The sequence below is a fragment of the Mastigoproctus giganteus genome, chromosome 12 (genome assembly GCF_048544385.1).
Source record: "Mastigoproctus giganteus isolate SK-2022 chromosome 12, ASM4854438v1, whole genome shotgun sequence".
Taxonomy (NCBI): domain Eukaryota; kingdom Metazoa; phylum Arthropoda; class Arachnida; order Uropygi; family Thelyphonidae; genus Mastigoproctus; species Mastigoproctus giganteus.
The window spans coordinates 65,898,939-65,922,675 of NC_143586.1; the positions used below are offsets into that span (position 1 = coordinate 65,898,939).

Genomic DNA, 23,737 nt, shown 5'->3' on the forward strand with positions numbered 1-23,737 from the left:
AGGAAACTCATGACTTTCAGTGGCCAATGAGAGAGTTTTGCTCTAGAAGACAAAGGAGAGCACAGAATATAATAAGGGACCAAAATGAGCCCAAAGGGTTGTCTCCGTCGCCACTGCCGAAGGCTCTACTAGTTCTGGTCAACATCATTCCTATGTTCATCAGAAGATCTTCACCACCATCAACACAATTGCTGTCAGTTCGCTGTCGTCAAGTGGAACCCTGTGGTAGTCTAATGCTGGTCACAGTCGCTGCTGAAGTCACCATTGGCTTCCCGCCCAAGCCTCTTCAGTAGCTGTCCAACACCATTTGTTCTGGCTGAGAGGATAGAATTTTGAAGACCAGAGAAGACCACCATCTACTCCACTGTAGAAGGAAGTTTTGTAACAAATTCCAGAACAAACCAACTTAACCTGGTAAGCAAACCATCCTCATGTGTGAATGAACATGTGTGAAACAGCCAAATTTACTTTAAACTCAATGCTTTCTTTTATATGTAGTAGTTAGTAATAATTCAATAAGGTATATCATAGTTTATATTCTAGAGTTATTTAGAGGACGTCAAAAGTCAAAGACCGGATTTGTTTTAAAAAGATAGAACATAGAACCGTGTGAAATCATTAGACCACTGGATTTTATAACTCTATGTCCTGTTGTTAGCATATGGTTGTAGTAAGCGATGCATACTTTACTTATTGTGTGAAAGTATATTGTATACATGACCCTTTTTGTTTGTAATAAATGTTGTTAAGTGTTATTTGTTTGTCGCATTCTCTCTGTCAGCATCTTGAAACATGTCAGGGTAAATAAATACAGAAAATGGATTTTTGTGGGTGGAGAGACACTAAGTGATCTTTCCATTAAAAACACAACACGATCTGAGGCTGCAGAGATCAGGGGTCATTAAAACCTTTTATTTCCGAGGGCTCAGATCTTTGTCCTAACCGATTGAACAGCCGAAGCTGAATAGACGTCACAGGCGTACCCTGTAGAAAGAGGGGGGGGGGGACACCACTCCAGCTACTTCCAGATAAAGTTTTTAATTCAACTAATTAAAAATATATAACTATTTTTCTTCATTCTTCTGAGGATATTATGTGGTTTTTGTAATTTTGGCATATCAGGGATATAGCAGCAATATTTTTTTTAGTCATTCCCGAGTTATGTAAAACTCGACTTATGAAAGAAGTCCGGGAATGTATCTCTTACGTATGTTGGGAACTTACTCTATTTTTGGATTAACCGGGAAATCAATTATCCGGGAATTTTTTTTTACCATTATCCCGGAAAATCGAGAGTCTACTGTATATATATATATATATATATATATATATATATAAGAAAATAAATATAAAGCTATTGTTAGAGGCAGCAAAAATACACATCCTCCACATGATGCCCATTACATAACCGATAATAACCAATTATAAATGATAATAAATTAAAACATATGCCAGTAGTATGGCAAAACTGTAGAGCAAAAATTTAACATAAAAATTAAATCAACAGGGAGGGGGAAAGTAAAGGTGACAAGACAGAAACTGTAGCCGAAAGCCTCCAAATAATTTAGAAATTCAGTTAAATCCAATTAATAGTAAATCCATATTAAAATTTAAAATATAAAGCTAATTATATAGAAATTTAGCGGCACCCCCCCCTTGTAAAGTACCAGTTCCGAGAGACATGAAATATCACCAAAAAGGGATTAAACGAACTACCAAAATAAAACAAAGTAAGGAAATAATAGACTGACCATTATGCGCAATATATGAACGGAGGAGGACCACGAGGCTAATAATGGTCATGGAATATATATATATATATATATATATATATACAAAGGGTACTAGGAAAGTTTTGCAATACAGCTTTGTTTATTTAATTTTTTCAAAGTAATTTAGCATTAGTAGAGGCATTTGATGCAAGAAAGCAAGCTTATGCAGCATCAGCCAAAAAAAAAAAAAAAAAACCACTTCCACTTCACCCCTCTGTTCGTTCAAAATACCTGTCCAGCTGAGCCTTAAACTTATTTAGGCTATCAACCTCCACCACAAGGGATGGAAGTCTGTTCCACCAACCAACCACCCGCTGGCTAAAGGCAAATTTCCGCACGTCTATCCTACATCTGTCTTTCCTCAATTTGAATTTATGCCCTCTCAGGTGATTATTCTGAGTTAGAGGAAGAATCCCATCAGCATTGAGCATGCTTAAACCATTCAAGGCTTTATACACCGCTATCAGATCACCTCGCTGGTGCCTAGTCTCCAGACACTGTAATTTGCAAAACTTAAGCCTTTCTTCGTAAGAGCACCCCTTTGTTCCATTCACTAATCTTGTTGCCCTTCTCTGTACTCGTTCCAGCAGCTCTACATCCTTCTTGAAATGAGGCCTCCAGACCTGTATACAGTACTCTAGGTGTGGCCTGACCATCGCCTTATACAATGGAATAATCACCTCCTTATCCCTGCTGGAAAAATTCCTGTATATCATTGACAATACTCCATGAGCTACTCTTGCAGCCCGTCTGCACTGCTCAGGGAACTTCATATCTGCCTGCACAACCACCCCCAAGTCCCTTTCATTCTCTACCACTGTCAGTGTTGTACCATAGAGTTGATACGTTGCTCTGGGGTTGCTGTTTCCCATGTGTAGTACTTTACATTTGTCTATGTTAAACTTCATTTGCCACCTCTCAGCCCATCTGCTCAACCTTTCCAGATCCTGTTGCAGAAGCATAGTGTCAGTAGTGTCCTTGACAACCCTGCCAACCTTTGTATCGTCTGCAAACTTGGACATTAATCCCGATATACCATCATCAATATCATTTATAAATACAGAAAACAATAATGGACCCAACACTGAGCCCTGAGGGACTCCACTAATAACATCAGTCCACGATGAGCAGTGTCCATTGATTACCACTCTCTGTCTTCTCCCCCTCAACCACCCCTTTATCCATAGCAGCAATTTGCCTCCAATGTCACACTGCTCCAATTTGTGTAGCAGTCTTCCATGTGCAACAGTATCAAAAGCCTTTCTAAGATCCAAGTATATAATATCAAAGTTATTCCCTGCATCCAGTTCTTTTGTGACTGCATCATAGTATCCAATCAAGTTGGTCAGGCAAGACTTCCCCTTAACAAAACCATGCTGTGTCTGAGCTATAACTGAAGTCTTGTCTAAATGATCCTGCAGTGCGTCTTTAACCAGTGCCTCCATTAATTTTCCTGGAACAGAAGTCAAGCTCACAGGTCTATAATTACTTGTGTCAGCCTTTGATCCTCCTTTGTGAATTGGGGTCACATTTGCACATTTCCAGTCTATGGGTACCTCCCCTGAGTCCAAGGAAGCTCTCATAATTGTGGCTAAGGGTTTGCTTACTTCCTTTGCTGCCTCCTTTAATATAACTGGATAGATCCCATCCACCCCGGGTGCTTTTCTTGTGTTTATCTTCAACAGTTTCTCCTCCACTTTACTCCCAGTTATTTCAAGATTCTGTAACTTACTGCTAGAGTTGAATACACCTCTGGCATTCCCCTCGCTGAATAACTCCTCATGTGTGAATGTCGATGCAAAATATTCATTTAGTTTGTTAGCCACCTGAGCAGGATCATCAACACTTGACCCATCAATATCAAGTGGACCAATCTGATTCATCCCTTTCCTTCTAGAGTTTACATAAGTAAAGAACTCTTTGCTGTTTTTCTTTGCATCCCTTGCCAAGGATTTCTCGTAATCTGCCTTCGCCTGCCTAACCTCCTTTGTAACTTGGTTGCATATCAACTTGTATCTATCATAGGCTTCTGTGTCATGTGTTAATTTGTAAGTATCCCATGCATTTTTCTTCTCTGCCATATGCCTCATTAGTTCATCTGACATCCATTTTGGCCTAAACCTTGAACAATATTTCTTAGTTGGTATGTAAAAGCCTCTATGTAAATTTCCTCTACATTCAATACACCTCTCCATCCTCCGAAACCAATCTTTAAACCAGTTCTGCCAAGTTTCACTAGGGAGTAAAGCACACTCGTTGTCCCAAGCCCGTAGAAGGTCCTCATCACTGGAAAACTGCCTCCCTTTTAGCTTCATTTTCACATGCGGGAACAGTGCAAAGTCGCAGGGAGCAAGGTCTGGACTGTAGGGACGGTTCTCGAGAAGTTTCAGTCCTGTCGTGGTCAAATATTCGGTGCAGGCTTTGGCGCGGTGAACTGCAGCATTATCGTGATGGAGGTACCAGGTGTCCATTCTTGACTTTGGCCGCAGGTTCTTCATAGATCCAATGACTTTAGGCAGGCATTGTTCAGTATACCACTTAGCTGTGACTGTCTTCTGCGTGTCCAAAACGACACGTTCCACAATTCCACTCGATTTGAAAAATACAGCTATCATTTTCTTCTTTACAGATCGGGATTTTCTTACAATTACGGGTGTGTCGTCATCATCAAAGACCCAAACTTTGTTTTGAGCCTTGGTCGGCAGATCGTAATAGTACAGCCAAGTCTCGTCACCTGTCACGATGTTGTTCACATACCGAGATTGTCCCTTATCAAACTTTTTTAACATCTCCCGGCACCAAGTCACACGTTGTGTCATCTGCTCTTCAGTCAGTTGATGCGGCACCCAGAGAGAACAAAGTTTCTTCACGTGCAAATGATCTAGTAGAATCGAACGAATTGCTGGTGCATTTAGGCCCAAAGTATCCTCTATCTGTCGGTAGGTCACTTGCCTGTTTTCGTCAAGCATTTTCCTCACAGCAGTAACGTTTTCCTCCATAACTGACGTTCGTGGTTTTCCGGCCTCTCAGAATCCTCCAGAGTGAAATTTCCCCTTTGGAATTCTCTATACCACCTGAATATCGTTGTACGATGTGGACAATCATCATCTAGTGCAAGAGTCATTTCTTCTAAGCACTGGTCTATGGTTAAACCACGCACGAAATTATACCGCAAAACTGTCCTTATCTCATTTCGTGACCACGATGCCATCGCAAGCACTTTACACTCTCACTACTAATGAATAACTGAGCCCATCGACTTGGCGCGGCGGCTACTATGCACGTATGAACATGTCTCAACATGCAGCAACAAGCAGCTTCCTGTGATTCATTGTTGCGTCATATTGCAAAACTTTCCTAGTACCCTTTGTATATATATACACAGTCGATTCCGGTTATTTGGGACACATCGGGACTAGTGCATTTTGGCCCAATTAAGCAGCTGCCCCAATTATGCGAAGTTTCGTGTAAATAGTTAAAATGCAGTTTTACGATTGATTTTCTGTACGATCAAATCACATTACGATGGACTTGCCATAGTAAAGTACCTTTCACTATATGATAGTGAATAGTAGTAAGTGCTGGTCATTGTGATCACTTCTGTGAATTAAAGTTTAATTCTATTAAACAGCGATTCTAATTAGCGAAAAAAAATAGGAGAAATATTATCCACGGGCTAAAAAAGTAAAGATATACAGGAATACCTCGAATAGCACGGTTTCCAAATTGAAAAAAAAAAAAAAAAAATTAACTGCGTTACTCATCAATACATTTGATATGTATGTATGTATTGTAATGCCAGCACGTAGGCCAATGCGTTATGGATTCAAGGCCACGCTTGACTGTTGTGGCAACTCCCATTATGTACGGACTCTGCTAGTATTCATACATCAGTAAACAGTCTAGATTCCGAGCGGTGAGGTCGTTCATTGTGCGTAAGCTGTACAAATATTTTTCACTATGTATTTTTATTAAAGATTATTTTTTAAAAACATTACACCTTTATACGGAAATATGAATGGAAAGAAGAAATGTAATGGCGCCGAGTGTTCTTCTAGATCCAAACATCGAACAGGGTATGAAAGTAACTCAGGTATTGCAAAATGACATTTGATATTATAAAGAGATGTATGCAGATAAAAAGAACTGTGCAAACTAAGCTGATCAATTATGTTTTCAAAATAAAAATACAGTACATACTTCACTTATATTCTTTTGGTATGTACATACTGCAATAAAAATCATTTGTACTGTACTTACTAGTGTTTTTCATTTTTATCATTTTAATTTCTTTTTTTGCAAGAACTTCGTGTGCATCAATTTAAAGTAAACAAACACCTATATATTTTTGCAACTCGACCCATATAATCAAATTGTCGGAATGCATTACATTAAAATACATACTAATAATACCTCGACCAGCACGTTTTCGCATAGCACGGTATTTTTTTGGCACGAATTAACCGCACTATGCGAGGTATTCCTGTAGTGTATTAAGTCAAATTTAGACTTTATTATGTTACCAATTAAAAAATTAAATATGTGAAAATCAGAAGAATATTTTCCACAGGTTAGCAAAATAAAAATAAATTTACACTTACACGCATAACTTAATTAATACGCTGTAATATGTACATACTAACTAGTTGACATTTCTGTTCACTGACATTGGGGGTTAAAATTTAAAACAGTAAAAAAGATAAGCAATCAATAACAAAGAACATGGAACACACACAAATCGCAAGTAACATGATACTCGCAAATGAGAACGGAGTAACAAGTTACGAAGCTTAAAAAATAGGAATGAAGAGCAGATTCTGAAAATTAATTTTTTATATGATTGAAGCACTAACAGAAAAGCCCAATAAACAGGGGACTGCTAATTGTTTTTATTGTTTTATGATTGTGACCTCCAGAAATCCGACTGAACCATGTGGTATGGTTGGAGACAATCGTAGGGTAATCTCGAGTGCTGTGGTCTCCTGCCCCAATTAAACAGCATGTTGTCCCAATTAAGCGAAGTAAACCCTGGCTATTTTCTTGATTGGGTTCTGTTCTTTAAGATTTGTCCCAAATAAACGGCTGCCCCAATTAATCGGTGGCCCAAATAACAGGAATCCACTGTATATATATACACACACAGTGCTTTTTTTTGTTAAAAAAAAAAAAAAAAAAAAAAATAGGTGCAGGTACTCATTCTTTGCTATCAAGAAAAATTTAAAATTAAAAGGACATGAAAAGTACAGTACTCTAAAATCCTCGTTCACATTCATTTGATGAAATTGGTATCGTACTTAAGAGCATTCCATCAAATGCTCTTCAATTTTTCCAAAACCGTCTTTCCTTCTCTCGTCATCGATATATTGTCACTAGTTCTTAAATTTAATTTTTTTTTAACTGTCCAAAATGTCACTGTCATTCGGATATTCAGCTACTGTGACCATGTAAACAGAGATAGAGAAAATTTACAGATAAATGTAGATAACGCACTTCCGCAAAACAATAGATGATTATTTGTCGGGGTAAAAGTAAATAACTCTCTCCTAATTCTCTAACGGGGCACTTACAGTTGATTCACAGCAGTATCCAACCTACGTCCTGCACAGAAAGTGAATACACTGTATTCACAATACAGCATTTTAGTTTGCTAATTATCAAAAAAAATTTCTCATTAAATGTTTTGTTCAGTGAATGTAATTGCGTATCATACTTAATAAAATATTCTAATATTTTATTAAGTATGTATCATTATTTTTATTTATTCCCCTTATATTCATCTTAAACAGTGATCCTTTCAGGTTGTAAATTTTCTAAAGTGAGCATTTAAAGGCAAAAGTAAGGTTTTTTTTTGAAAAACAAAAAGGCATTTTTATAATTTTAATAAAATCTAAAAAATAAATTAGTGACATAGATTTGTTAGACATAAAAGTATTTGGAATTTGCATTTTTTATATATAGCTTGAAAATAAGAAACGGTAACACGAAAGCAGAAACTTCCTTTTCCTTGTAACAAGATATGGAAAATGTAATGCACTAATTTTTCTCGAATCATTCAGTGCAGCCCCCCCCCCCCCAAAAGAAATTAAATTTGAACATGGCCCCTGTATGGGAAAAGGTTGGACACCACTACAGTAGAAGGTGAGCCAGAGCCCATTGGGAATACCCCTTGATTTGCTCACTGTTGATCAGCGCAACTGGTGGTCGGACAGGTTTTACCAGGTTACCCCTAAGTTGTAGAATGGTAATCCCTTTAGCTCTCTCAATTCTTGCTTAGCAGCAGCGCAAATTGCCTGAAGGCCAGAAGTGCGAACAGTGCGTACCCAGTTAATTAAGTCTCTCCTAAGCCGTTCGTTATAAGAAAATTTTCTTCTCTCAAAGGAAACTATTTTAAATGTAATTTCCAAGGGGAATTCAAAAAAAAAAAAAAATTTCTATAAAAGGAGTTCGTTAAACAGAAGTCTGACTGAGTAATTTAGAATTATAAAAATGGTTATAAAGTTTTATATAGAAAATATCTTAACAATAGACAGTGGAAAATGCAAATTTAGTTAAATAACTTTAAGCTTATTTGAATAGTAGGTAAACGTGAAAATATTAACGGAATATTACAAATTTTGAGTATGATTGCCTGTCCATACTTAGAACAATGTTGTTGATAAGTTCTTGCAGTAACATAGTCCGTTCCTCTGTCAGCGGCATCTTCAGCCGGTGAACATTTTCTGGTGGACGTGGACGTGCCACTAGGCGTCTCCCCAGAGCATCCATACGTGTTCGATGGGATTTAGATCGGTGGAACGGGCAGGCCAATCCAGTGCGATGGGGTGTGGCGTTATCATCCATAAACACAAACTCAGGGCCAATGGCACCTCAGAACAGACACACATGGGGAAGGATTACCTCAGTACAGTAGTGTGCACCAGTTACAGTACTGCCTTCCAGTATCTGGAGTTGTGTACGTTCATCCAAGATAATGCCTCCCTAGATGAGAACACCTCGACCGCCATATCGATCCATTTCAGTGATGTTTGTGGGGTGATACCGTGTGCCAACCTCTTGCCAGATTAGCTGACGTCCAGAATCGCTGCTGAGATTGAATCTACTCTCATCAGTAAAGAGTACCTTGAGTAAAGATTGTGGTTGCAACCTTTAGAAATAGTGTTGGTCCTTAAGTTTTGCACACCAGTATATAAGGTATTTTGTATGGGAAGCAGTAATCTGTGGATTAACAAATCAGCAGTGTAGTATCACTTAATATGCAACCTGAAAAGGAAAGGAAAGTGCACATTGATGAGACAGGTAGAATGCTCCAAATGAGAATTGCTGAACACTGGAAACATGCAGTAAAGGTATATACCAAGTTAGTCAAACATGTTTAAAAATGTCCCATGCCTTTAAGGTAAAAATATATATATTTTTCGTAGTATTTCGAAAAATAATTGGGGGAAGGATCTCATCAAAAGAGGAGATAACAAAGACAGGCATACAGAAGGAAATTTAAAAGTAGAATCGTTCACAAATATATGGGGAGAGATACAGATGCACTACGAATGAATCTATCTGTTAATGGAATATAAATTAATAATAAAAATATATACATAAAAAAATTTAACTTTTATCCTCCAGGGATCGCACTCAAGGTATAATATTACAAGAGAACTGACCTTAAAAGGTAAGGCACGATTAGTAATATTAGTAGTGGCAAATGATGCAAGAAAGCAAGCTTATACAGCATCAGTCAAAAAAAAAAAAACCATCCTATTTCATCTATCCATCCCATCCCATAGTTTGTCTAGTTCTCATTGAATTTTTTCAAGTTATCCACTTCCACAACATCTGACAGAATTTTGTCCTAGCAATCAACCATCCACTGGCTAAAGGCAAACTTCTGTACCCCTATTATGCAACCGTCCTTCCTTAATTTGAATTTGCTTGCTGTGTGCATAGTGTGAGCAAGAGGAAGGATGTCATCAGCATTGATCTTGCTTAATCCATTCAAAGTTTTAAACACCTCAATCAGAATGCCTTGCAGGTGCTAGTCTCCAGACACTGCAATTTGCACAACTGAAGAATTTTTTAGTATCTCTTTCAACTATCTCTTACACTCACCAATCTCGCTGCCCTTCTCTGTACCCACTTTAGGCACTACATCCTTTTTAAAATGAGGCCTTCAGATCTGTATATAGTACTCAAGATGTAGCCTGACCAATACCTTATACATTGGGATAATCACCTCATTATTCCTGCTACCAAAATTCCTGTTTATCATTGACAAAAACCCATGTGCTGTCCTGACAACCTGTCTGAAATGCTCAGATAATTTCACATCTGACTGCACAATTAAAATTAACCCTATCTCGTTTTCATTTTCCACTACCCTGAGTATAGTACCACACAGATGGCACGTTAATCTGGGATTACTGCTAGCCATATGCAGTACTTTTCATTTATCAATGTTAAACCTCAGTAGCCATTTCTCAGCCTAACCACCAAATTTTTCTAGATCTTGATGCAGTAGCACACTGTCATAATTGTCATTGATCGCACTACAAACCTTTATCACTGCAAACTCAGATGTTAAGCCCGATATACCTTAATCAATATTAATAAATACAGAAAACAATGAATCCAGCACCGAACTCTGGGGGGACTCCACTGATAACATTAATCCACTGATCAAAACTCTGTCTTCTCCCATCATCTCTTTATCCACAGCAATAACTTGACCCTAATGCCACACTGCTCAATATGTACAGCAGTCTATTATATGCAACAGTATCAAAAGCTCTCTTGAAATCCATATCCTTCCAAAAATGAGGCTTTTAGACCTGCATGCAGTACTTTCAAGGTGAGGCTTAACCATTGCTTTATATTATGGGATAATCACCTCCTTGTTCCAGCTGGTAAAATTTCTGTAAAATGTTGAGAAAACCCCACGAGTTGTCCTAGTAGCCTGTCTGCACTGCTCAGAGAACTTCATGTCAGACTGTGCAATTACCCCTAGGTCTCTTTTGTTCTCCATCACCTTAAGTGTTGTACCACCCAAATGGTATGTTATTCTGGGATTAGTGCCACTCATACACAGTAACTAACATTTATCAATGTTAAACCTCAATTATCACTTGTCAGCTCATCTGCCTAATACTTCTCGGTCTTGTTTAAGACTGTGTTAAATTGGGAATATTAGGCTTTAATTCTCGTTGTTAAACACCCTGCCAACCATTGTATCATTTGCAAACTCAGATATCAAGCCTGATATGTTTTCCTTAATAAATACTGAAAATAGCAGCTCAGTGCTGAACCTTGAGGGATTCCAGTAATAACATTAGTCCAAGAAGAGCAATACACATTCATAACACTGTCTTCTGCCACTCAACCATCCCATTATAGATAGTGATAACTTGTTTCCAGTGCTGTACTACTCCATTTTAAATGGCAGTCTTTCATGTGGATCAGAATCAAAAGCTTTACTGAAAGTATATGATATAAAAATAATTTTTTGCATCTGGTTCCTTTATTACTTATGTCATAAATTTAGATACTTATTATTGTGTAATAAATTTAGTTCCTTTATGACTGTGTCGTAAATTTAGTTCCTTTATTACTGTGTTAAACTGTAAATAGATTAACATATTCACTACTGCCTATATCTGAGAGGCCCATTCAATGTGCCATAATTTTCATAAACAATGATAAAAAAGTAAAAAAAAAGTCTAGAATTCAGAGTGAAAAGCAAACACATTTTGGTGGTCTGTGCACTATAAATCAGAATAGAACTCAAAAATTTTACAGAAAGTTCACTCTATGTACGTAACTAACCTCAACAAGAGAAAAAAAACAAATTGTCGACGCTAATAGCCTAGAATTCAATTGGTGTGCCAAAAGAATCAAGCAGTTCATTTCACATGCTTTTACTTTTACACCATTCATATATTATATTGACCACTTAAGAATGACCTCCTGTATGTATTATGCCGCATTAGGTGCTGTGCCACAATGCTTATATATGTTAGAGCATAGCATTTGGGTTACTGATTAATGTTTATGAGTGTTAATGCAGCAAACATTTTAATGAAATTTCCCCTTAACAAATCTGTGCTGTGATTTCTGTATAACTGCATTCCTGGCAAGATGATCCTGCATTACTTCTTTAACCACTGACTACATTATTTTTTCTAGAACTTAGAAGCTATGTATGAACTAACCTCAACAAGTGTTACTCATTCTTCAAAATGAGTGGCCCTTTGTATCATTCAGTGATTGATACAGATTGATACAAAGGGCCACTCATTCTTCAGAATGAGTGGCCCTTTGTATCAATCCTCTAAGCAATATCAAATTAAAGTTAATAAGGGGAAAATAAATTGTAATTTTGAAGAATGAGTAACACTTGTCTCCAAGGCAGAAAATAATAATAATAATTGTATAGGTAGCTGTTTCATGTACATATTTTCCAGTTTTACAATAAAGATTTACTTGCATATAGCAGTCTCTACAACTTCCCAGTGGCCCTTTGTATCAATCCTCTAAGCAATATTAAATTAAAGTTAATAAGGGGAAAATTAATTGTAAGGCAGTGGCTCTCAAACTGTGCATCATTAGCTCTTTTGCTGGGGAAGGAGGGTATAGTGATTATCACAAAATAAAATTAAACTACAAATTAAATTCCTTGCCACTAGTAGCAGGAAGAGGGGGATGCAAAACAAAGCATCTGGATGTGGCAAGGGCTGAGAGACAAAGATCTGAAAACTACTACTAATTTAAAGTTTTTAAAAGTATTGCATCAAAACAAACTGGCCATATTATGATAAAATGACCATTTAGTTTAAATTAATTTCAAGAATAAGGTACAAGAAGGTATAAGCCAGAGCAAAGAGTGATCCTATTAGAAAATAGGCACTCTTCCAAACTGTTCAAGTGGGATGGTATTCTTTGTTCCCCTTTGCTACATCTAAAAAAGTAGTTTAAACTGTTTTATTCTAATGGAAGTTGGATTAGATTGACTGCATCCTGATCAAGATCTGGCCCAAAGATATCCTATGTCTGAGGCCCAAACGTGGAATGCTGGCTTTAGTGGGAGTAAATGTTGTAGAAGATTACTGTGTAAACTTCTGTGACATTCACTGATGCAGAATCACACAGCTAAAAATGAGAAAGGAGTAACACTTGGCCCAACTGTATAAAATAATAATAATAATAAAAAAAAATATGATCAAAATCAAACTGTCTTAATGTAAGAACTTTAAAAAAAGATAAAATATATTATTAAGAAAAAAGTAAACTTACAGGATCGGGATTAACAAGGTCAGCACCAATAACAAATCCTAAGCCAGAAGCATTTGCTGTTCCGTCTTCACTGTCCTCATGTAGCTGCTCATTCTGTTGTACAACTTCTTGTTCCTCAGAAAGTGCTGATGTAGACCGAGCTTCTGAGAAATCAGATGCAACCACATTTGTTTCTTGACTATCTGTGGCAGCTTCTGATCCTTTCAATGCAGGCTGAGTTTTGAAAAGGCGGGGACGTAACTTTGGTTTTGGTTTACGTGGCTGATCATCATCAAATGAAATGTAAAATCCTTTCTCAGTTTCTGTGGCACTTTTAATAGGGTGTACTGGTAATTCTACATTTTGTTCTATACTACTTTCACCTGAACCTTGTAATGATGCACACACTGGAGATTTAGAAACTCTATATGTTTTATGAATAACATGTTTATTTTGTGGTATGGAATGTTGCTCTCCATCACTTTTATCAGAACTAACAACAGGTTCAGTAAGAAATTCTTCAGCGGGAGGAGGTACACTTCGATCTGTCCTTTGATTTTGTTGCTGTAATTCTGTAGATACTGCCACAGGTAAAGGAGTAGACTTCGGGGATTCAAAACTTTGTTGAAGTTGAGGTTGTGAATGAGATAATGAGATGGAATGTGGATGTGTAATAGTGCTTTCAGGAATTTGATATGGGGGCTGTTGTTTCTGTTGACATAAATTTGGAAGAGAAGCTGGAGATGTATACAACACCCCACCATACTGCATAGCATGTGGCTGTTGCATGCTATCATATGGATGACTTGATGGAACGGTGTATGTAGGTAAACCATAAGGTGGAGGTAAAAGTTCTTTTGATGGCCCATTTTGATAATGGCTAGGAGGCTGAAGTCCATACTGATAAAATGGATAACTATCCATATGACCTGGATGAAGAGAAAAACCTTGACCTTTGTCTAAAAATGGCACACCACCACCAGGAGGCTGCTTCCTTTCAAAAACCTGAGAAGGAATGTGTCCACCTATCTGTTGAGGGTCCATAGGTGGTCTGGAAGAAATTAAAGGTGCCTGCCACTGCTGATTAAGAGGAGCACCATCTATAAAATGTTTTGGCTGATTTTGCATAGTTGCAGAATGTCCCCACTGGCTTCTAGAAGGAGATCTTTCTAGATGGGAAGGAGATCTTTCTGGATGGGAATGCTGTGTTGCATCATTCCAACGAGGCAACTCTTGATTGGATAGGTAAGACTGTGGAACCTGTTGATGAGGAGAACGGCTATGCAGGAAAAACTGTGGTGGTTCATTCTGTTGATTATCTGCAGGTTTCATCATTTTCTGAATTAAATCTTCTTGCCGACCAAGGCGATATATATCAGCTTGGATATCATGTAAACTATTATTCAAATGTTCAATGGAAGACTGAAAATCCTCTGCATTTAGACTTTCATCATCTACAGAGTCAACATCTTTTTGTTCAGGTTTTTCTGCTTGTTTCAGTAAACCACCTGAAGTTTCATGACTGTCTAACCATTTTTTCCTAACTGAATCTAAATCCGCCGCTATTTCGTGTATTGATAACTCTCTAGCCATATTTGGGGAGGAATGTTCAACTGTTGCTACCGGTTCCACAACAGTTGTACTCTCAACTTCAATTTCTGCTTCTTCCTTACCAGTACCACTATCAGGTGTTGCTGCACCTGACCCACTTCCTTTGCTTACTGCCTGAAGAAAAGCTGCTTTTCCTAATCGCTGCCGCTGTTTTTTCCAAAGAGATTCTACTCTTCTTTTATCATGCTCTATTTTCCTCCTGCGTTCTTCCAATTTAAGTCGCACATTATTAAGCTGTATGGTTATAGGAGCATCACCTGCTGAATCAGTAGGTGTTTCGTGGCCTGAATCTACCTGGGGAGATACTGCACTATTAGCATGCTGCTTTTGCCATGTTGTTGTATTTGGAAGGACAGCAAATGTAGTCTTTTTCTCTTCATTTTTTGATTTTTCTTTTGCCTTCTGTAAGAAACTGGACTTCAATGGATTTTTACCTGTATCTGGATTGCGGTTATCTTTATCATGTTGCATGTAAACTATATTAATGGCATTGCTATTACTTTCCTTGAGCTTTGATAACTGAGCAAAACTAGTAGTTGCAAAGGGGCTTTTGTTACCTTTTTCATCAATATACATATCACGCTTCGTAAGAGATTCTGAGGAGTCAAAATCTGACAGAACATTTTTTTCATCAAGAATATTGTCCATAAATTTTTCTTTATAACTAGTCTCCCAATTCTTTGTGAACTGATTACTGTCTAATTCTGCTTTAATTTTTTCTTCTCCTTCTGTTGCTAACTGATTATAATAATTTTCTAATCCAGCACTTTGTCGGCGAACACTGGAATGCACTGGTGTTAGTTTTGAAGTATCTTTTGATGTCAGATTGTCAGGAAAATCTTCACCTATTTCTTCCCTTTGCATGGAATCCTCTTTGGTAAGGGATGTATATGTACCCATATGTTTTGGACTACTGTAGATACTAGAGTCAGGAGATACAGAAAAATGATCACGGTAAGGTGAATCCCTAAGTGTTTTATGAGGTACTTTAATATTCTGTTCACCCCTTTCTAAAAGTTTTGAATCAGTGTTAATTCTTTCTTTAGGTGCTTTAGTTTGTACAGGTAATAATTCTGCACTTTCGTGTCCTGATATTCTCCGTGATCTTAATTCTTTCATTGAACCAGCAGGTGAATGTTCATATTTGAGTGATGGATAGTTTTCTGAAAAATATCCTACAGCTGGCTCTTCACTTGGAAACCTATATGAAAGAGTAAACCATTTTTACTAATATTATTATTAATTTATTTTGTAACAAAATTTTAAGCTATACTGGTCATCATACAAGTAAATTAAACATATTAATGCCAATTAATTCATATTTTAATCAGTAATCATTCAATCATTAAATTTACCTTATATATATAAAATAAACAAATTTCAATTTTGCATCTGTCATTTCAAGTTTATGTACAATAATATTTCCAATAGTTATGTATAATAATATTTCCAAAAGTGAAACACTTCTATGCACACCTTTGTGATTGATGTATCTTTAGCATATACATAAAGGGTGTATCATAGCACCCTATATATATGTTTAGAACTTGAGAACTCTGCCCACTTCAGGGATGGATTTAGGACCTAAAAATAATAAAAAAAAGTTCATGTAAACATAGGTCTGATTTTGCCTTGTTTCTCAGTTACAGCCATTTTCGTGATCCAGAATTCTTTCTATAAACTGAGTTAGCATAGCTGGCTCCACTCAACTGTTTACAAATTATGAGTAGTATCTCGTAGAGAACCTTGCTGATAGTTATGTAAACAAAATCTCCCATAGTGGGATCTTGTTAATTGAACTAACTAGGGGGAGGGGGATTGAACCACCAGTTTTTTTTTTTTTTTTCTATTATTAGAAAAAACAAATGGTTTATTAAAGACGATAAATGTCATCTATATTTTTAGGTACATAATTTATTATTATTTTTTTTTTCTGGAATACATCTTTCATTCAATACACATCATATGCAAGTCAATACATATATAGGCTGATAGGCCTTGCTGTTTCGTTCATCATGGATCCAGGAACGTAACTACCAATGAACAACTTATTGACTTCCCGTATATATGTTTTTCATTTGAATGGTGAGTAATAGTTACAATTAATTTTTTTCTACAGGGTATTTTAGAACTTTACTCACCGGGAAACTGAAGTTATGCATTGCTTATTTAGTAGCATTAGCAGGAGCATATGATGCAAGAAAGCAAGCTTATATAGCACCAGCAAAAAAAAAAAAAAAAAACTTCCCATTTTACACATCCATTCACTCCAAAAGTTTGCCTAGTTCAACCTTGAATTTATTTAAGCTGTGAACTTCTACAACAACAGATGGAAGTTTTTTCCAGCAATCAACCACCTGCTGGCTAAAGGCAAATTTCCACACATCTATTCCACAACTGTCTTTCCTCAATTTAAATTTATATGCCTCAGGTTTGTAATCTGAGCAAGAGGAAGAATCCCATTAGAATTGAGCTTGCTAAAAACCATTCAAGAACTTATACACCTGAATCATATCACCTCACAGGTGCCTAGTCTCCAGACTGCCATTTGCACAACTTAAGCCGTTCTTGACAGCCGCAAACCTTTATTCCACTCACTAATCTTGTTGCCCTTCTCTGTACTCATTCCAGAAGCTCTACATCTTTCCTAAAAATGAAGCCTACAGACCTGTATGCAGTACTCAAGGTGTGGCCTGACAATTGCTTTGTAGAAGGGGATAATTATCTCCTTATCCCTGCTAGAAAAATTCCTGTATATCATTGACAATATCCCATGAGTTACTCTTGCAGCCTGTTTGCACTGCTCAGAAAACTTCATTCTGTACTCAGACTGTACAATTACCCCAGGTCTTTTTCATTATCCACTACCCTGAGTGTAGTACAGCACAGCACAGTTGGTATGTTACTCTAGCATTACTGCTATCCATATGCACCACTTCGCATTTGTCAATATTAAACTTCAGTTTCCACTCCTCAGTCCATCTGCTCAAATTTTCCATATCCTGTTGCAGTAGTGTACCATCCTTACTTTCATTAACAACCCTACCAAACTTTATATCATCTGCAAACTTGGATATTAAGCCTGATATACCTTCATCAAAATCATTGATAAATACAGAAAACAATGGGCCCAACACGGACCCCTGAGGGATGCCACTAATAACATTAGTGCACAAAGAGCAGTGTCCATTGATTAACAGTCTTCTCCCACTCAACCATCCCTTTATCCATAGCAGAAATTTACCCTTAATGCCATACTGCTCCAAAATGTACAGTAGCCTTCCACGTGTAACAGTATCAAATTTTTCCTAAAATCCAAAGTATATGATATCAAAATAATTTTTTGCATCCAGTCCTTTGTGACCACATTGTAGTATCAAATCAAACTGGTCAGACAAGACTTCCCCTTAACAAACTCATGCTGTGTGTGTGAACTATAACTGCAATCTTGTCTAGATGATCCTGCAGTGCTTCTTTAACTAGTGACACCATTATTTTCCCTGGAACAGAAGTTAAACTAACAGGTCTGTAATTACTTGTGTCACATTTTGGACGACCCCCCTTTGTGAATTGGGGATACATTTGCACATCTCCAGTTCACTGGGATCTCCCCCAAGTCCAAGGATGCCATCATAATCATGGCAAAGGCCTTGCTTACTTCTTTTGCTGCCTCTAATATAACTGGATAGATCCCATCCATGTTTAACTTCAACAATTTCTCCTCCAATTTGACTCTATTACAAAATCATGTAATTCCCTGTTAGAGTTTGATAAGCTTCTGGCCTCCACTTCCATAAAGAATGTAAAGCTGTTAATATAGATGCAAAATACTCAATTCAATTTGTCAGTTACCTGAGTAGAATCATCAACAATCAAACCATCAATACTTCTTTCCAGAGCAAGTGTGCTCAACATTTTGGAAGTTGCGGGCCATACAATAGACAAGTTTTGTATACTGCTTTTAGACTCGAATTCAGAAGCAACACACTAAGGGAAAATTTGTTGAGTAAAAACACTTAAAACCAATTGTAGTGTTGTTCCATGTACTTTACTATAATGTGATTTTTTTAATTGTTCAACTTGAAAATGTTGCCCTTGAAAGTTGTTTCTGAATTCGACTCCACGTAATAATTTTGTTTTGTAAACCTAGGGATCATTTAAATTTTAAACTTTAAAAGAACACAACCAACTACATTCATAAGCAAATTTTATTACAATACAATAGCAATGAGAGGAATGAAAGATTCAGTTAATGAAAAAACTGACTGTTTATTTTTTACTAATAATTCAGTGTCAGGAACTATTTCTGTGGTAGCTAATCAGAGGCAGTATTCCAGATGACAATCAGTAATTTTTGTCCTCACTTTTGACTTGGAGTGCTTAATTCTAGAAAACATCTGTTCACATAAGTATGTGCTTCTGAAGAGGGAGAAGATTCTTGCTGCATACATTCTTAAATTGACAAATTTTCCCTTTTACACATATTTTTGGTAAAATTCTAGGACAGACACTTCATCAAATTTTGATTTTCAGGTCTGAGTCACATTGAAAGTCAATGATTTCCATTTGGAGGTCTCCTGGAGTCTCCATCACATTCACAGAGAATTATGGATGGCATTTTTGGATATAAAGAAAGCATTTGATGGCGTAAAGAGAGAGAAAATGTGGGAGGTTTTGAGAAACTTGGGGATAGAGAAACATCTTGTGGAGAGAATGAGAATATGTGCGCACCAATACAGTGAGCAAAGTAAGAACAGTGGTGAGGTTGACGGAGAGCTTCAAAATAACATCAGGTTAGAGGCAAGGAGGTGTCCTGTCACCACTACTGTTCATAGCTGTCATGAATGATATGCAATGTAGAGGGGTGGAACAACTTGGACAGGACCAGATGAAAGTCGCAGATGACCTCTGCATGTGGAGAAAGAGCAGGGAACAAGTATGGCCAATGAATTGGGACTGGTTTTCAGTCAGGAGAAGAGTGAAGTAATGATTCTAAAGAGGAGTGGCAAGCTTGACGGATACATTACAATGGAAGGCAAACAGCTAAAAATGGTTAACAACTTCAAGTATCTAGGAAGCACCAATACAAAGACTGGAGTAATAGATGAAGAAATAAGTAGAAGGATACGAGCAGGTGGGAATTTCTATAGGCAGACAAGAGATCTGATCTGGAACGGGAACATACCACTGAAATGTAAGAAGGCTATATATTATGCCTATTATGTGCATCTGAAACTTGGACTATGAGGAAAAAGGATGAAAGCAGAATTCAAGGGGCAGAAATGAGATTTGTGAGGCGCATAGCCGGAAAGACAAGATGCGACAAAATCAGGAATGTTGTGATTAGGGAGAGAATTCAGGTTGAAAAACTCCGGAATAGGATTGAAAGGTCCCGTTTGAAATGGTTTGGACATGTCAAGGGGATGAACGAGAGGTGTTTGCCAAGAAGAATGTTTGATTTACAATTAAGGGAAAAAAGATCAAGAGGGAGACCAAGAATGGGATGGTAGGACATGATAAAGACCAATGTCATTAAGAGAGGAGGAAATTGGAGTGAATGAAATCAATGGCAGAGAGAAGTACATGGACAGGGCATGGTGGAGAGGCTTCATACGTCAACCCGTGGAATGGCGAAATGATGATGGTTCTTGGAGATCAGCCAGAGAATGAAATATTGAAATTTCATGTTGTTCATAATGTGAATAGTCAATCAAAATATGTTTAACTGTTGGTTGTTCAGAGTAGTGTGGACACTGAGCAGGATCATTGCCTGTGAGTAGATGGAGGTGAGTCACATTAGTATGCCCTATTCTAATCCGTGCAAGTACCACTTCTCGCCGAACTGTCAATGCTTGAGTGCCCAAATTTTGGGCCCTGATATTTAGCAGAAATATCAGCCAGTTCATTCCCTTTAATGCCTGAATGTGTTGGAATCCAGCAAAAGTTCACTAGTTGCTGACGATCTTCAATTTTCAACAGCAAATTCCTGATTTGATTTAAAACAGGGTGATCCTTATCAGAGGGATTCTGCATTGCTCTAATTGAGCTGAGAGAGTCAGTGTAAATTAAATATTTTGCAGATGGGTGAAGAGTAAAATTTTCTAGAGCTAATTGCAAATTGTATTGCAAATAATTCCGCTGAAAAGTTTCTCTACACGGGTGGAAGAGAAGATGATATGATAGCAGAGGTAAACACTGCTGCTGCTCCAGTTGAACGAGATTTGGAACCATCCGTATATATTGGTAAGAAGTCAAAATAGTTTTGAATATGGCTAGCATGGAGATGTTGCACATTCAGAGTCTGTAGACGATTCTTTCCCCATTGGAGAAAATAAGTATCATAGGTCGGTTGAGGAAAGGAGTCCATGGTGAGTGACAATAATTCTTTATCTGCTGCCTATTGTGGAGAGGAACATTCCAATTTTGTGATATTTCAAGGATCTGTAGGCCTGCTGGTCATATTTTATTTGGTTTATTTCTATAGAGATTGTGAAATGGTGGATTAAAAAGATATGGCTGAATGGGGTGCAGAGAACAATTTTGTATTTTGACTGCATATTTAAGTAGTAACATTTTTCTGTGGAGGTACAGAGGGGGTTCATGGGCTTCAATATACAGACTATAGGTTGGAGTTGTCCTATAAGCACCAAGAGCAATTTGCAGTGCATTGTTGATGGATTTTTAGCAGAAATATCAGCCAGTTCATTCCCTTTAATGCCTAATGTGCTCGAATCCAGCAAAAGTTCACTAGTTGCTGACGATCTTCAATTTTCAACAGCAAATCCCTGATTTGAGTTGATTTTGTTGTACAGAATCAAGCCAGCGTAATACACTCTTTCGGGCAGAATCAAACTGGGGCACCATAAACCAAACAGGATCTAATCAGTGCTCTATATAAGAGCAGCAAAATTGTACAATCTGCTCCCCAAGACAGGGCAGATAAAGCTAAGGGCTTTATCTGCCCTGTTCAGCTTTTTCAGGCAGGTAGTACATATTAATTTAATGTGCTCAAAGAAGTTTTAACATGCTGTCGACGATCAATCCCAAGAAACTGATACTGTTGGCAATCGCAGAAAGGACAAAACACTGCCAGTTCTGTGAACTGAGAGTGTTTTGAAGAAGAGATTACAAAAAGACTTAGAGATAATAGTCAAGAAATAGATAGCACCCTGGCTGGAGAAAGGGCTGAGAAAATAGTATTATATATGAAAGTTGCTGCAGGTCTATGAGCAGGAGCACAAAATTAAAAAGGGTTGTTTCTTGGTGGAATGGGATATTAGCTAAAATGAGGAGGAGAGTGAACAGGGCTAGGAGGAATTTCCAGAGGGTACGGAGAAGAGGAATAAGTGAACAAATGGAGGATTTAAAGAGGCAATACCAACAAATGAGAAGGAATATGTTGGTAGAATTCAAAAAGAGAAGAGAGAAGCATAGTGAAACTATGTAAAAGAGGAAATGAATAAGAATGTATGGGGGATTACCATACAAATTATTATTTGATAGAATGATAAGTTGATCAAATTATAGTACTATTAAAATAGAAGATCAGAGTACGAGGGACTGGGAGTCCTCCATGCGTGGTTTGCTCTCCTCATTGTTTCCTATAGATCAAATAAGTTTGGATAGTAGAGAACAAAGACAAATCAGGAAATTATACGATGAATATGTGGGGGAGCAGGAAATTGAAAGTTTAATTACGGAGGAAGAATTGAAAATAGTATTGGAGAAAGTTAAGACAAAGAAAGCACCAGGCAGAGATGGATTGCTACCCGAAGTGATAAAGAAGTTTGGTTTGAAATTTGGAAAGGAATTGGTAGTTATATAATGTGTGCTTAAATGAGAAAATCTTTCCTAGTTGCTGGAAGGAGGCATACATTAAAATATTATTAAAGAATAGAGAAAAAGAGAGGACGGATCCTGGATCATATAGACCAGTGGCATTATTGCCAGTTATCGCAAAGGTTTTTGAAAGAGTGTTGATGAATAGATTGGAGGGATATTACGAGTAGTGGAATGAGCAGCCCTAGGCAGTTTGGCGTTCGGAGGGGCAAATCTGCTGAAGATGCTGTGGTTAAAATGGTGTCATTTGTACAAGAGACTTCAGAAAATTATGTCCTGAGTATATTTCTTGACTTTAAGGGGGCATTTCATCGTATGTGGTGGCTGAGCTTTCTAGCAAGAATGAGAAAAATGAAGTGTACTGGGCAGTTCTATGGAGTTTTAAAAGATTATTTTAAAGATAGGAAAGTTACAATTGTAACAAAATATGGGAAAGTTACTCAGGAAGTAACAAGAACTGATATTCGGGTGATACTCAAGTCAAGTGGACCCAATTTCGGCAAAGTCCGGACGGTCTGTGACAGCCAAATCCTCTGCTTGCACCTTCACAATGGTGGGACTGTTAGTAATCCAGGGTATAACCTCCATGCACAAGTATATGGTGGATGACCACCCAGGTGTGAACCAACGTAAGCAAGGGCCGAGGTGTGTCGCCCACACCACATGGAGGAACGCCGCCCCTCTATGTTACCAGGCAGTACTAGGTGGTAGATGACTCTCATTAACCGGTGAAATACCACCACTCTGCTTATTGGAGGCTTGAAGTGGTGGAACCCATGTTTAGTCTCTAGAGCTAAGTTCCGGTCAACCCTTCCCTATCTCTTCCATCATGCAGTATGATTGATGACTTTTGAGGTTATGACGAACGTCGTGGCGAGATCCAATATTCCTTACATTTCGAGGATACAGCTCGAAATACAGCTAGTTAGTACACCGGACCGAACCTATTGGTAACTCTCTAGGAGGCTTCTGGATCAGCTAGTGTATAATCTTGCTACCTCTACTCTGCCAGATAGTGACTGGAGGGAGTCCGAGTAGTGTTTATGCGGGGAGCATTGTCGAGGCCACGTTATGTCAAGGATCTGGGTATATTCTTACCATGTGTGCGCCATATCCAAAAATTTCATTACTTCATACAGCATGTCCCACCCACTTTTTCTTACTATTGAATACATCATGAATTGTCAAACTAATAGAGCAAGCTTATCTACGAAAACATCTAAACCTCCCAAGAACTTCCTAATTCATTTCAC

The 23,737-nt window shown here is 37.7% G+C and overlaps 1 protein-coding gene across 4 annotated transcripts in view; it reads right to left on the reverse strand.

Annotated features, from left to right (window-relative positions):
• The window catches only part of Patronin (calmodulin-regulated spectrin-associated protein patronin), a 389,298-nt gene that overhangs the window by 146,346 nt on the left and 219,215 nt on the right, over positions 1-23,737 (reverse strand). For all 4 annotated transcript variants that reach the window (XM_090386590.1, XM_090386589.1, XM_090386591.1 and 1 more), the window contains one exon: positions 13,056-15,846. In XM_090386590.1, coding sequence (XP_090242716.1) covers positions 13,056-15,846 — 2,791 coding nt within the window. The remainder of the gene's footprint in view (positions 1-13,055; positions 15,847-23,737) is intronic.